Source organism: Tursiops truncatus, chromosome 8 (genome assembly GCF_011762595.2).
Source record: "Tursiops truncatus isolate mTurTru1 chromosome 8, mTurTru1.mat.Y, whole genome shotgun sequence".
NCBI lineage: Eukaryota > Metazoa > Chordata > Mammalia > Artiodactyla > Delphinidae > Tursiops > Tursiops truncatus.
In genome coordinates this window covers 7585261-7600145 of record NC_047041.1, presented here as the reverse complement: position 1 = coordinate 7600145, position 14885 = coordinate 7585261, and the positions used below count along the sequence as shown (strand labels likewise).

The window sequence follows — 14885 nt, the reverse complement described above, 5'->3', positions numbered from 1 at the left end:
CCTCTGCTGGCCCGGGATGCGGGTTCTCTTGACAGCGCCCCCGTGAGTCTGCCTTGGGTTGTGTGACCTCACCTCTAACCTCCCTTGCCCATTGGCTGCTGGGGGAAGGCTTCCACTTAGTGGCATTTTCTTTCTCATTTCATGCTATAATGGAGATTCATTGCTAGTTTTAAACCCATAATTGGCCATGAAACCCTCGTCCCGGGCCTGGGCTGAGGTCGGAGAGGAGAAATGGTGGCTCTTCTTACCCTTTCAAGGTCCCCGTGTCCACCCCAGCCTCTCCCCAGGGCTGGCCTCGGGCAGAGTCCTGGGGGTGACAGCCATGCTGCCCCACAGGTTGGAGCCAGGAGAAGGCCCTTCGCTCCTGGGGGCCTGGCTGGGTTCGCCCCTCTCAGTTGGCTGTGACTCCTCCCTCTGCTTCATTCCTCATTAGGGGAAGCAGGGGAGAAGTGGGCCTCCTGCTGGGGGTGTCATGCTTCGCCTACTCCATTCTTTTCTGGGCCTGAGGAGCAGCGGGGTCACCGAGATTTGTCTATTTCCCAACAGTTACTATTGTGTTGATTGAGGGTTCTTGTGTCTTTTCACCGTGGAGGCACTGATGAATCTGCCAAGCTCTGAACTTTGTGTGTGTGTGTGTGTGTGTGTGCGCGCACACGCGCACACCAGTGCATTTGTCCTTGATGCACGGTGTCATAGTGTGTCTGGATGCATAAACAGGGAGCCTGGTAAATGGCCAGTGGCCAGCTGGACTTCCTGACTGAAGACCCAGGGGGGCACCCGGAGACAGGTGGGCTCTTGCTTGTGCTTTTCCAGGTGGGAGGGATGTTGGAGGCCACGCCCAGGTCAGAGGACGCAGCCCTGTGATGGCAGAGCTGGTGAGGGCCTCCTCAAGGCAGCTGCATTCTGAAAGTTACAGGGAAGTGGCTGGAATTTCATGCGTAGCCATGGAGCGGGTGGTTCCATGCTAAAGGGCTGACACCAGAGGATCAAGGTCCTGACTTTCGCAAATCTCCATGGTCTGAGCCCACGCTCCCCTTTGCTGAGCGCTGGAGCCTGTTCAGCGTCTCCCAGGGTCATGCTTGGTTACAGCAGCGGAAGGACATATTATCCTTGCTCCAGTGTATTTGCTTTTTTGACCTCAGTCAAAAAAAGATCATTGTTCCCTGAGTCCTTCTTCCCTCGCTCACTATAGGAGCAGGGGAAGAAACTCAGGGAACAATGATCCCTAAACCATGACGGAATGAGGGAGAAGCACAAACTGTGGAGTGGATCTGCATGCCATCCTTCCAGCTCCTGCTTTTCCCAAGGAGGAGGAAAGTGGGTCCCGAGAGGTTAAGCAGCGCGGTCCCAGGTCTCACGGCTGCTCCGTGGCAGGACTGGGGCAACGATGCTCGTTTCCTGACTTCCAGGCCAGAGCCCTTGTCTGGCTTGGACCTGGAGAAGTGGCAGTGCCCTGGACATGGTGGAGGCACCTTCAGGACTGCAGGGCTGCCCTGGACAGCCTAAGTCGCTTAATGATGGTGGGGGACTTGAGGGGAGGGTCAGCAGAACTAGAAATGGAGTGGTGGAGGGCCAGGAGCAGGGGGCTGAGAGCCTTGCATACAGCAGACCTGGGCCTCCTGCCAACTTCCCTGCCTTCCCTTGTGCTGCTGTTGAAAGCAAGAGATGCTGGAACAGGGAGGGGAGGGGCTGGCCCTGGGGTGGTCGTGTGGGTGCTTTGAGCGCTGAGCACTTCCCAAGGTCGTGTCGGGCATCTGGGCCACCTCGGCAAGGCCACTGACTTGGACCACTTAGCTCTCCCATCATTGGCTGAGTCTGTTCCAGCTGCCCTTGGCGATGGCGGGTGGGGTGAGGTGGGGGATGCTCGTCCTTGTATCAGGTCTCCTCCTTCTCGGAGAGGCCCCTGCCTACCCCCTGCCACCTACATTCAGGCCAGGAGGGGAAGTGCTGAGCTCGCCTCCGTCCCTGATGGGTCCCCATCCCCTCTGGAGCCTTGGGAGTCGCCCAGCATCTGTGAGTCTCCTTCTACCCCGCACTTGCCACCATGATGGCTGGGCCCTGCCTAGGGAGCAGCGGCCTCTCCTGACATCCTACTGAGGCTGACATGAAGAACAGGGAGATGGGGGTGGGCAGAGAGGCCATTCCTCTCCACACAACATGGACGATTAGAGGAACAGGGAGACTGTCGGTGGTGCGGTGGTGACGGTGTGAGCTCACAGCAGGAGGGAGGGTCCATCGTGACTCAGCTCCGAAGTCAATGCACCTCCACTCAATGGCTCCAGGGGGCTCCAGGAATATCCTCCATCTCCCCTGATCCCCCATCAACAACGGCTATGGGCAGCCACGCGGAGGCCATATGGCATTGAACCCAAGTGTGGACCTCAGAGACCAGAACCCCACCCTCAGGGAGCTTATAATATAATTTGGAAGAGAGGGACCATTTGTCAGCTCCAGGTAACTCAATGACCCCAAGCCACGCCCACCACGTAAGCTACGCGAGCAGGTGGGCACAGAGTTAAACCAAGAAATCAAAGAGGGGCGGGCACTGGCCAAAAAGAGGGGGAAGGGTGGAATCCGCTTCTGGCCCAGGGGACCTTGGGGGTGGCCTGGGTCCCTGAGAGGGCAGAGGAGCAGGAAGGGAGAGGAAAGAGCCGGCGGCAGGGGCAGGTGTGCATGGGGTGAGGTGCACAGCGGCTCAGCCACATCTCCCATCTGGAAATTTGGGAGATAAGGATGCTTTTTTCTGTTACTCTCTCCCATCTCTGGCTTGTTTGCTGCCCCAGTTGGCGGGTGATTGCAGGGTAATGAATGTGGCAGGAAACAGGCACACAGCAGAAATGTGACACGGCACCTAAGACCAGGCTGGGCCCCAGGAAAAGCAGGCTTAATGAGGAGATAAGGAAATCAATTCTGCTTGTCTTCCCAGGCACGCGAGCTATGAGAGGCCTGCAGGATTCGTGGATTTCTGCCTTTGTATTGGATGGAAAACTTCTCTAGAAAACGGAACCTGATCCCCCAGGAAGGAGGAGTTGCTTGTTGGTGTCTCTTAACGTTGCAGGAATAATAGTAACAACAACAACGAGAGGGATAATGACAACAGCCAACACTTGCATGCCTTACTGCACACCAGGCACTGTTGTGAGAAAGGCCTTACATGTATTATTTTATGAAATCTTCTCCATACCACTAAGGGGGCAGGTACAACGATTCCCCCATTTTACACACGAGGAAACTGAGGCACAGAGTGCCTGAATAACGGTCCAAGGTCACGCCACAGGTTTAAAGTGCAGGCAAGCTGGCTATCAGAGTCTGGGCTCTTAACCATGAAGCCGTGTTGCTTCTGTGAACACAGCACAGCACAACACAACTCTCCCATGTATCGAGGGCGTACTGTCTGCCAGGTACGGTTCTTTGTGTAATCCCCCTAGTCAGCCCCACCCCTATCACTACAGTCCCTCGATGGACACTTACTGAACCCCTGGTATGTGTCTGAGCTGTGCTGGCGTGAGGGCTGCTCACTGCCTCCTAGACACTCAGTGGGGGAGACAGACGTGTGAACAGTGACTTTCAATGTAATGTGCCGAGCTTTGTGATTGAGGTGGATGGACGGCTAAGGAGTGCAGAGCGGGATGGTTGGGCCATGTGGGGTTCAGGGAGGGCTTCCTGGAGGAGGTGATATCTAAGATGAATCCTATTAGGTGAGCAAGAGTCAGCCAACGGAAGAAAGGTGGGAAGTGCGCTCCAGGCAGAAGCACATGTGAGTGGAGGGAGGAGTGTGGTGAGTGGAGGCCGCTGCGAGCTGGTCATTATCCTGGAGCGGGGGCTGGAGAGTAAGCCGAGGGGAGGCCTCAGAGGGCCTGCGTGCCACGGAGGGAGCTTGGGCTTTGTTCTGTGGAGATGCTTCCTCACCCGTGAAGAGCCACTCAGACCATCCCCTACTGAAAGTGTGACCGGGTGGCTTTCTCACCACCAACTTCTGGAAGAATGAATTTAGAAGCCAGTGCTCTTGGGCTCTGTTTCAGCTCTGCCTTCCCTTGCTGCAGGACCTGAGTTACGTACCGTCTCTCTCTGCACCCATCTACCCAGAAGGTTAGGGGATTGGGAATTGGGGGATGCTGCCAGCAGTGTGGACTTAGAGACCTTGCCCTGCAGCTCCCCTGCTGAAAGAGTTGCAGACAGCACTTGTGGCTTTGAAAAACCCACAAAGTGAAGACACATTTGGACCTTATTCATTTGCCCAAAGTATTTGGGGTTTGACGTCATTCTAAAGATGCTTTCTTCATTTAAACTGACTTACTCTCCATCAGAGTTAAATAATTCATGTTGACTTAGGAAGCTTTCTTTCTTTCTTTTTTTTTTAAACATCTTTATTGGAGTATAATTGCTTTACAATGGTGTGCTAGTTTCTGCTGTATAACAAAGTGAATCAGCTATATGTATACATATATCCCCTTATCTCCTCCCTCTTGTGTCTCCCTCCCATCCTCCCTATCCCACCCCTCTAGGTGGTCACAAAGCACCGAGCTGATCTCCCTGTGCTATGCGGCTGCTTCCCACTAGCTATCTATTTTACGTTTGGTAGTGTATATATGTCCATGCCACTCTCTCACTTCGTCCCAGCTTACCCTTCCCCCTCCCCATATCCTCAAGTCCATTCTCTACGTCTGCGTCTTTATTCCTGCCCTGCCCCTAGGTTCTTCAGAACCATTTTTTTTTTTTTTAGATTCCATATATGTGTTAGCATACGGTATTTGTTTTTCTCTTTCTGACTTACTTTCCTCTGTATGACAGACTCTAGGTCCATGCACCTCGCTACAAATAACCCAATTTCATTTCTTTTTATGGCTGAGTAATATTCCATTGTATATATGTGACACATCTTTATCCATTCATCTGTCGCTGGACACTTAAGTTGTAAGAAGCTTTATTTCTAATGGGAGCCACAAGACAGCTGAGTTAATATTAGAACAGACCAGGAAGAAGAGGGAAATAGGATAGGAATACTGGGAAAATCCCCTTTTTAATAATTAACCTGACATCCACTATCCTCCCCCCCCACTTCCAATCCCTCTTACTCTGCTCTGCTTTCTCATTTTCATAGCACTTGTTACCATCTGATATCCTACACAGCTACACAACGTACTTGCTTAATGTTTATTATTATCGACTGTCTCTCTCTCTCTGCTAGAACACGAGCTCCACCGGGGCAGGGGTGCTTTTCTCTCTCATTTACTAATGAATCTCGAGTGCCTGGCACATAATATGTGTCGATCAAATCCTTGGTGCTCGTGTCTTCCTGCTCTGGGTCCCCCAAATCCCTGCCTTCCGGGTTTTCAGGAAGTTAGAAGGATCACATCATGCAATATCACCCTTACAGCTCTGGCCCTGGAACCGTTGTGGTATTTTTCCACTCAGGGGTTCCAGCAGGTGGGAGAAGCAGCAGTGTGCATGGGTGTGTAACTTGAAAGTGCATGCCACTTAGTGGCATGTGTGTTAGTTTCCTGCTCGCAACAATTCTCGGAGATTGGTATTTTTATTATCCCCACTTTATAGATGAAGAACCAGAAACTCCATCCATTCATTCAATCACTCATTCGTTCATTCACTCATTCCTTAAAAATCCCCAACGTTACTGAGTATCTACCCTGTACTAAGTACTGGTTATAGAGTTGAACCAGAGGCCCAGAAGGAGCTCTGAGGACCTTGCCCAAGGTCACACAGTGAGTAAGCGGCAGGCAGGTATTCTGGTTCTCGGCGCCGCCTCTTCCCCTTGCACCACAGCTCTGCACACGTGCTGGGGGTCCCGGGCAGCGTCCCGGCAGAGCTGGCTGGGTGTGCATGGAAGCTGGATGTGGAGGCGGGCTCTGGGGCTAAGGTGTACAGCCAGAATCCCAGCACTGGGCAGGACTTTGAAAGGTCCTTTCTGTAGCCTCAAAGTGGGATGTTGCCTAAAATACCCTCATCAGTTACTGTCTATGACTCAGGCACCACGTGAATTCGGGTTCCAGTGGGGGATTTTCCGAAAATAGCTGGTAGAGCAAGTTGGGCTCCTTATTGCAGAAGTCGTTGCGTTCTGGGAGCTGGTTGGTTCTTCATAGTCATAGGTCCTCTTAGTTATCACCATCTTTATTTTACAGATGAGGACACTGGGACCAGAGAGGCTGAGTAACAAGGTCACACAGCTGGTTAATGGCAGGACCATGACTGCTGCCTCCAAGCCTGTGGCTCTGCCCCTGACACCATGACTCCAGAGGTGCTCTGTGGGGTGGAAGGGCACCCAGTCCTTGCCTCGCTCAACTTCACAGCATCTGTCCCTTCCCCCTTTTCCTCTATGTCCCCTGGCTCCTTCCCTCTGTCTCCCTGAGGTAGCAAATGCTCAGCTCACAGTTGCTCCTTGCCTGATTGCATCTGAGAGCTGGGAACACAAGGCTAATTAATGTGTCTGTGACTCTAGACTTGGCTGCCGGGCCCGGGTCCCCATGCCCTCCCCGGAGCATGGCAGACTCTGAGCTGGCCCTCTGACTTCTCTAAGCAGGCTGCCGGCAGTTGCATATTTTAACAGTGCACATCTGTTGGCTATATAATCTGTCGTATTTGCCCTTCTCACTTGGTGCTTTGATGGAAGACCCCTGGGGGTCTCCCTCTGTTCCAGCCAAAGTGTTTGCTTTGCAATTTTGCTGGAAGACCATCCGATTCTGCTCTTACAACTTCTGCAGGTTCTAATCAGGCTCTTACTTTATTTAATTAAACATCTATCTCAGGCCAAATACGGACTAAATTAAGAAAGCTCTCTCATTCCTGGAACACAGGGAAAGCAGCGGCCCCCTTGGGGAAATGGCTGGGACAGTTTTCCAGGCTGAGATGTCACGGCCAAGCAGATGGGATCTTGGCTGGGAAGCTGGCTGCCCAGGGTAGAAACAGCCCTCTCTCTGCTGGGACAGGAGAAGCCCTGTCTATCCACCACCATGAATAGACCAGGCTCCCTTTCCAGAAGCCTGGGACAGCTTCTGCCTGTAGGGCTTCCCTCCAGGGCAGTAGGTGGGGCTGTATACCATGGAGAAACTCAGCTAGAGTCCTGCAGGGCCAGGCCAGGGCTGGGACCCACAGGACCACTCGGGGGTAGGGACTTAGGGTAGCCTTGAGGAGTCAGGGGGGAATGTAGCAGAGCCTGGGGAAGCTTGAGGAGTGGTTTTTGTGGCGACCTTACGGAAGGCTGATGGACAAATGCCAGCTCAGTCTCCCTTTCTGGCCTCAGGAATTCTACCCAGGCCATCCTGCTAGGGTCTCCTGGAAACTCTGCCTCCCCCCTCTTCAACTGATCTCCAGACTTGTGAAACATTTCCCACCCCAAACCGCCAGAAGCCAGTGCCAGGTCAGGCCTCTGGAGAGGGAGACTGGGGAGTGAATGCCTTTTAGATATGACCCAAGACAAAATTAAGTCTGTTCGGATCAGAACCAGAGGCCCTGCTCTCAGAAGCCTGGCTCTTAACCAGCCAGACAAAGGCAATCCTCAGGGCATTTAGGGATGTGGAGACCGGGCAGAGAGCACCCTTTGCTTCTCTGAGCCTCAGACCCTCATTTGGGGCCACAATCCCCATCCCTCAGGCTGGCATCGGAAGAGGCGAGGTAACATAAGTGGTTTGGAGTTGGAAAATCTGGGGTCTATTTTGAGGGCTAATAAAGCTGTGTGACCTCCCATGAGAGCCTTTGCCTCTCTGAGCCTCAACTTCCTTATCTGTAAAACATTTGGGATAATGTGGACTTTGTCACCTGAGATAGTAGAGAGGAAAGGAGGCTGTGACAGGCTGGGTATGACCAGGTTGAAGCTCTAATATCAGGATGTGAACTTAAGAACCAGAGAAGTCTCCATCTGTTTTCCGTCCTGTGTGAAGTCAGGAGTGGGCACTGCTCAGGTTCCTCTCATTTTAGCATCTCTGGGACCCTCTAGAAGGGGTACAAGGGAAGGGGTGAAGACTCTGCAATTCCACTTAGCAAATCTATATGGCCTTTTGCAATCCTTAAAGATCAGAAAATATATTAGGCACTAAATCCTCCTCTCTCCTCCCTCAATCCCCACAGCGATTACAGACCGGGTCCCATTTTAGCCACATCTCAGGAGAGATGAAGGTGGCAGCCTCTCCTTCTAACACAGGAGGCCCACTTCCTGATCAATCCCAACTTGCTGACCCTCCAGAGCAGGTTTATTTTTCTCATTCCTTCCATCGCAGGTGGGGGGAAACTGAGAGGTGGGAGGGGGCTTCTGAGGTTGGCCCCCGGTTCCTCCTTCCCGTCTCAAGAAGCCAAGCTCTGAGCCCGGTAAGTGGTCCTCCAGGGTCAGTCTGCTGCTGTGCTTGAGACAGTCTACCCCGTGCGCTGCCCGTGTAGATCTGAAGATAACCTGACACCCTCGTAAATATTTCATCTCTGAGCAGCCGGCGGCCAGGAGGCAGCACCCCAGCTGCCGACCCTGTTGTCAAACTTCACAACAGCTGCAGGAGGCGGGGGTGGGAGGGACTTCCCTCTTCTGGCTGCCTGTGTGCCGTCCCCCATGCGTGTCCTTTGCTTCTCTGAGCCTCAGACCCTCCCCCGGGGGCCACAGTCCCCGTCCCGCAGGCCGGGGGCGGAACAGGCGCGGTAACATAAGTGGAGGTGCTGAGAGGTCTGCTGTGCAGCGCTATGCAAACGTGAGCTATTATAACTTATGTGCCGGCGTGGTTCCCAGAGGGCCTGCCTCCTGGCTAACATCTGGCCGGAGGAGGCAGTTGACAGGGGCTGAACTCTAAACTGGGATGACGCAGCTGGAGAGGTAGATGAGCCCGTCCCCTGGTCTCAGGCAGGTGTGCCCGAGTCAGGAGCGGGGACCTCTTCAGGAGGATGTCCCAGGGGTGCTGGGCTCCTGGGAAGCCAAGATGGAGAACGACCAAGGGGTAAAGCTGTGATTTAGCATAAGAACCTGAAATGGCTTTTCCTGGGGATGACGTAGGCAGCCCGGGCCTCCACCGGAGAGCCGGGATTCCCAGGGAGCAGCAAAGATGGGGAGGAGCAGGGTCGGGGTGGTCCCTATGGACGCTGAAATCATGGAGAGAACTGAGCTCCATGCTGAGTCTGACAGGGGAGGGTTTTAGATGGGGCTTTGTCAGCACCAGGGGAGGGCAATTCAGAAAGAAGGCACTCGAGGATGTGTCCCCTTCTTCTCTGGGTCTCCGTCACCGAGCACAGGACCTCACATGGATCACGTGTGCAGAACGTGCTTCCTGATTCAATAAATAAGCACCCAGGAGCCCTTTTTAACTCCCTAAGTGGCAGTCAAACACGCTGGGGTTGGGCAAAGTCAGAGGTCAGCTGGTGCTGGCCTTCTGGTGTCCAGGGCAGGAACTTTCATTTTCCCCCTTTGGGTGGGGAGGGACTGACACAGTGGGGCAGCAGTGGTCAGAGCCCTGTGGGACGATGCCGGGGGGCTTTGTCCAGTGGGGAGGCCCCTCCAGCCTGGCCCCTGGCTTCTGGAGCTGAGCCCAGGGTGCTTCCCATAGCATCCTCAGCCCAGCGTACGGACGGTTCTTACCTAGGACGGTGAGGCGTGCGGGGCGGGACCGGATGGCGGCCTGGATGGCCTGGCATTCGTACACAGCATCGTCTTGCAGCTCTGCCCGCAGGATCTTCAGGTGATGTTCCCCTGACAGGTGGTTCCCTACCACCAGGTACTGTGGGTAACCTGTGGAGACGGCAGGCATATCAGCATATCAGGAGGGCTGGGGCGGGGGTGGAGAGCCAGGCATGACAGACAAGCACAGCGGGGGACGGGGGAGACACCCGAGCCGGGGCTGGTCCTAGGGGCTGGCAGAGCAGGAGGTGACTGCACAGGGCCCTGACCTCAGTATAAGGAGCACAAAAGAGAGTTTCCCCAGGGGGCTGGGGCAGCGTGTGTGTGTGTGTGTGTGTGTGTGTGTGTGTGTACAAGGGTACTGTAGGTTTTAAGTTTAGGAATGCTGGGGAAGCTATTATTGAGTGGGAAGGAGACAGTAGAGATAGGGATGCTAAATGTGGACAGACACAGCGGGCTGTCACCCTGGAAAGCAGGGGGCTGGGTATTGTGGTTTGCAAAGCAGACATGCAGCCTAATAAGGAGACACACAGAGAGACAGAGACCCAGGCTGAGATGTAGAAACCGAGAAGACAGAGTCAGGAGAGAGAAGAAGGAAAAAAAAACTTGGAAAGGATCAGGAGTCATTTTGGGGAAAACTTTAGTTTCAGGATGGACAGGAAGTAGAAACCGAGGCCCACCCACCAGTTCCCAGGAACCTCTGGTCACTTGGAACTGTAAGTGGCTCTTTTCTGGTCATTCCTACTACGACCCCCTGAACCCCAGGGCCTGATTAAACACTTAGGAGGCACTCGGGATACTTAAAAGTTTGGGGCCTCTTACACCATGGGCAATGAATAACAGAGAAATAAAAGCTTGAGAATGATAAATCCTTAAGTGGCTTTCCTGACGCTCTGCGGGTTGAATGTAAATGTCAACGTGAGTCGTGGCTGCTGGGACGGGCAGAGCCTTTCTCTCCCGGGTCTTGGACCCTCGACCTCCTTAGTTTCTCCCAGCAGGACCTGTTTTCCATCAGTCCTCTTCCCAGAGCTCTGCTTTCCCCCCACCAGTGCCTTACAGGGTCCTTCTTCCCCTCAGAGGCCCATCCAGCCTCCAGCAGCCCCAAACTGCTCCTCTTTCTGAAGGGCTTTCGCTAGGGCAGAGTGAGTTCTCAGAAACGTGCCATAGGAGGAGGGAATTGGGCACATTCGGCCTTTTTTTTTTTTTTTTTTTTTTTGCGGTACGCGGGCCTCTCTCTGTTGTGGCCCCTCCCGTTGCGGAGCACAGGCTCCGGACTCGCAGGCTCAGTGGCCATGGCTCACGGGCCCAGCCGCTCCGCGGCATGTGGGATCCTCCCGGACCGGGGCACGAACCCGTGTCCCCTGCATTGGCAGGCGGACTCTCAACCACTGCACCACCAGGGAAGCCCACATTTGGCCTTTTAAAGAGAAGACTAGTGCTTACGAGACAGAAGCAGAGACAGAGAGACGTGCCATAGCTCTCTTCAAATATTTCCAAGTCTCTTAGTGGGGGTTAGATGTGTTCATGTAGCTCCCAAGGACGGCATTAGGACCAAGGGTCAGAATGAACGTGGGGAAATACTTTAGAATATTGTTAACAATTTACTGGTGTCCAACAAAGATCTGGGCTGCCAGAGGTGGTAGTGAGGTCCCCATCACTGGCTGTATTCAAGCATACATGGGATGATTGCCTGTCAGGAATACTGCAGAGGAGATTTCTACCCTGGATGAAGTGTTGGTGCTCTTAGGCCCCTTTTACCCCCCATAACCTAAGGGTCTTCCAGAGGTGGGGCAGGGCTCCCTGGGGGTGGGCTGTTAAGCAGCACCCATTTCTGGTCAGTGGAGGTAGCTGTGATCCTCCACCAGACTCCCCAGTATGCTTTTGGGGTGCCTCCTGTGCGGTTGAGCCTTTCAGGCTCACGTTTTCACGACTAGCATTGTCCCCGTCATGCCATCAAGTGGTCTTGCCCTCCACAGCTGTTCAGGCCTGGCTGGAGATGCTACAAGGCTGTCAGCTGTACCCGCAAGAGCCTGGCCACCCCCCTGCCTGCCCTGCCTGCCCTCTGCTGGGCTTTGGGAAGGAGCCCGGGTAAGTTAAGTTGGCTCTCCCTGGGGCCGGGTGAGGGGCTGGAAGTGGGTCCTAGTCCAGCTCTCACCCTGCTGCGGCTGTGCTCAACGTAGCTGGCTCACTGCCCCAGGCGCTCCAGCCCAGCCTCTGGATCCCACTGTCCTGTGATTAGCCCCTGGTCTGCTGCAGGCATCTTGGCCGGAGCTTGTGTTTTTGTTGACTTGCAAGCCGTCAACAGCAGGCTTCCGCTCTCATAAGCTGCTGAAAACATCAGTGATGGGTTTGTTTGTATTTGCATAATTAGGCAGCCAGCCGTGATGCTATCCCAAAGACGGCAGTATCTTCGCAAAGCACAGGCCCAGAAGCACAGATTCTGAGGAAGTTCTAGCTCCTTCCACAGCATCAATACTCTCTCGCTACTCCCAGGGGAGGCAAGGTTATTGGAAGTCTGGGTTCTACAGACAAATTGCCTGGGTTCCAACGTCAGCTCTATCGCTGCCTAGCTCTGTTGTCTTGGGTGAGTTACTTTAACTCCTCTGCCTTTCCATTTCCTTGTCAGTAAAGTGGAGACAATGCTCGTATCTCACAGAGTTATGGTGAAGATCAGATAGGATAATCTATGTAAAGTACCTGGCATTCAGTAAGTAGTCTATAAATGCTAGTTTAAATGAACATAACAATGACGTAGGGTAGCCAGAGAGGTCCCTGTTTTGAGGAGGGTATAAGGACTTTTGGGGTTAGGAGCCAGGGTCCCATGCATTGGGATTGGGTATTTGTTTGAATCAATTTCTTTCTCAGCTGTGATTTTATTTACCTGCCAAATAAAGGGGAAAAGCCTTCTTTTTCTACCCGTGGATGATTGTAGATTTATGAGATAATGTCTGAGAAATATTTGAGCTTCTTAGAAGAAAAATGTTCCATCAGTATGAGGGAGTGTATTTGTAAATCACTTCCTTCGACTGTTTTTTCCAGCTTTGGTGACCAGAAAGGTAGTGAGGCCTTCAGTTAAGGCATCGTTTCTGGTAGACTGGATGGGGCCACACATTTAAAATAGAAGCCGGCAGAGCTGAAGCAGGCTGAAACCCCGTAACACGGGCCCCAGTTCCCCCACGGTGTTAGGTGCTCGGCAAATACTTCCTGAACTGAACTGAGATCTATTACACCCACTTTCTTATCAGGCAAGCAAACAGTGTTTATTGAGCATACGTTTGTCATTATTGTCATGATGCTATTTTGGGACAAGTGATCAAATACAGAGAAAACACGTTACCAAGAGTTTGAGTTTATTGGCTCTGCAAGGAGAGGGCTGACCTTCTTTCTATCAATGGAGTCAAGTTGGAGAGGAAAAGGATCCCAGTTCATCAGATCCCATTGCCTTCCAGCACTTAGAAGGACCCAATGCTGGATCCCAGAAAGACATTCATGGAAGTGGATGCCAGAGGGTCAGTTATCCATGCAGCGATGACCCTTCTATGAACCATCCATGGTGACCTGGGGCTTCCTCTTCACCGACCCAACAAGCCCCCAGTCCCTGATGGAAGCTGAAAACCACTGACCGGGAACCCAGAGAGCTTCCTTAACCAGCAGCAGTGCTGGGCCAGCTCAGAGCCTCGTGGAGCGTGAAGGACTCGGTTTGGGAAGATCGTATTATTCCCCCAGTTCCTCTGCGGTAAGGGGGTTCAGAGTCCCTGAAATTGGCTGGTTCCCACAATACTTAAATTTTAGGGCAGCACAGTATATTTTGGAGATGTGATTGTGTATTTTATCCATGCTCAGCTGGGCTGCAGCACTCAAACCCTGTGATACTATTGACCATTGCTATAATGTTTCAATACACATTTTTGGCAAGACATAACTCACATTTTAAAATATTAACTTCCCAACCATCATGTTCCTGAGTGCACTTCGATTTTTATTTTCCTGCAGCTGAACACCATGAGAGAGGCCAAGCTACTTCTCAGTTGAACACATATTCTTCTCTCCTTCTCCACCCCCAGACACTCCCCAACCGCAGGGATACCCACATTCCTCGTTCTGCATTTTACAGTTTATGCTAAGCTAGCAAACAACCACATGCCTACCCTCCTCAGGGGAGAATAATAATGGCTGATGGGTGAGTGACCAGGAGGATGATTTCATTCTTTTTTCTCCCAGAGGAGAGGATGGATTGGAAAAACGTCTGTGTGGGCTTAAGCGTTGACATTTACAATAGTTAACAGGTGATGGGGCGTGGGCACCAACCAGGCAGCACAGACGTCAGCCATCAACAACCATGGGAGCCCACCAGCGCATCTTTGCTGAATACCAGCCTGGGTGGTGGGCTGAACGAGGCTTGGAATTTATTTTAAACACTGGTTTTCTTTTCTCCCCATCACATGATGACCCCTAAACCCAACCAGGTTTCTTCGCGTTTTCCATCTACTTGGCTCCCTTTAATGGTTGGAAGGAGGGAAGAACAACACTTAACTTGTGACTTAAGTGGGGAACACATGTTGGACCAAGGAAAAGGAACACTTTACTTCTGGAAAACTGACTTTATGTGAATCATGTTTGACTTTGGAATGGACCCTCCAGGGCAACACTGTGTTAAGTTTAGGACTGACCGCCCGAATTGAGGGTTTACTCATAATTCATCCCCAGGAGTCAGAGGGGCCCGCAAAGTCCCATGCATCCTGGACCCAGGGCCTGCCTTGCCTGCCTCTGCCCGTGGGATCTGCAATGAAAGCTGAGATTTAATCCCCAAATGCCTCTGAAGATGGGGTTCCCTAGGAGGGGGTGGGTGGGTGGGTAGGGCAGGGGCGGGTTCTAGGCCTTCCTGGGGAGGTCTGGGGATACTCACTTGAGAGGTCCCTGCCCACGCCCAGAGCCAAGCCGTCTTTGATCCACAGAACGAAGCCATCGTATTCAGGGATGGCGCACAGCAGTGTCACCGGCTGCCCCGATACCACAGCCTGGTCCTGGGGCTGCTGGCTGAAGGAGTACACTTGACCTAGGAAGGAAACGAATGCAACGGTCAGTTACTTGCCGGAAGGGCTTCCCCTCGAGCTATGGAAGCAGAGCCCAGGCTGCCCTGGGGGACAAGGACCCCCAGAGCACCTCCCTACCTGCCTGGGGCCCAGCTGTGGCTTCTTCACTGCCCCCAGCTCCATCCCCTGCTTGTAGGAGCTGGCCCCGGCTGCAGGCTCCCTGCCCATCAATCCCCAGCACACTCACGCTG

At 53.1% G+C, this 14885-nt stretch overlaps 1 protein-coding gene and 1 long non-coding RNA gene across 2 annotated transcripts in view; one reads left to right on the top strand and one right to left on the bottom strand.

The window, feature by feature from the left end:
- KIRREL3 (kirre like nephrin family adhesion molecule 3) overlaps positions 1-14885 on the bottom strand; it is a 146666-nt gene that overhangs the window by 78057 nt on the left and 53724 nt on the right. The window contains exons 3-4 of the mRNA XM_073807948.1: positions 14508-14657; positions 9563-9712 (exon numbers count right to left, since the gene is read on the bottom strand). Of these exons, the coding sequence (XP_073664049.1) occupies positions 9563-9712; positions 14508-14657 (300 nt within the window). The remainder of the gene's footprint in view (positions 1-9562; positions 9713-14507; positions 14658-14885) is intronic.
- LOC117313359 (uncharacterized) lies at positions 9807-14430 on the top strand. Its single transcript, XR_004527791.2, has 4 exons — positions 9807-10317; positions 11578-11689; positions 11973-12185; positions 13051-14430. It is a non-coding gene; the product is annotated as an uncharacterized lncRNA (long non-coding RNA).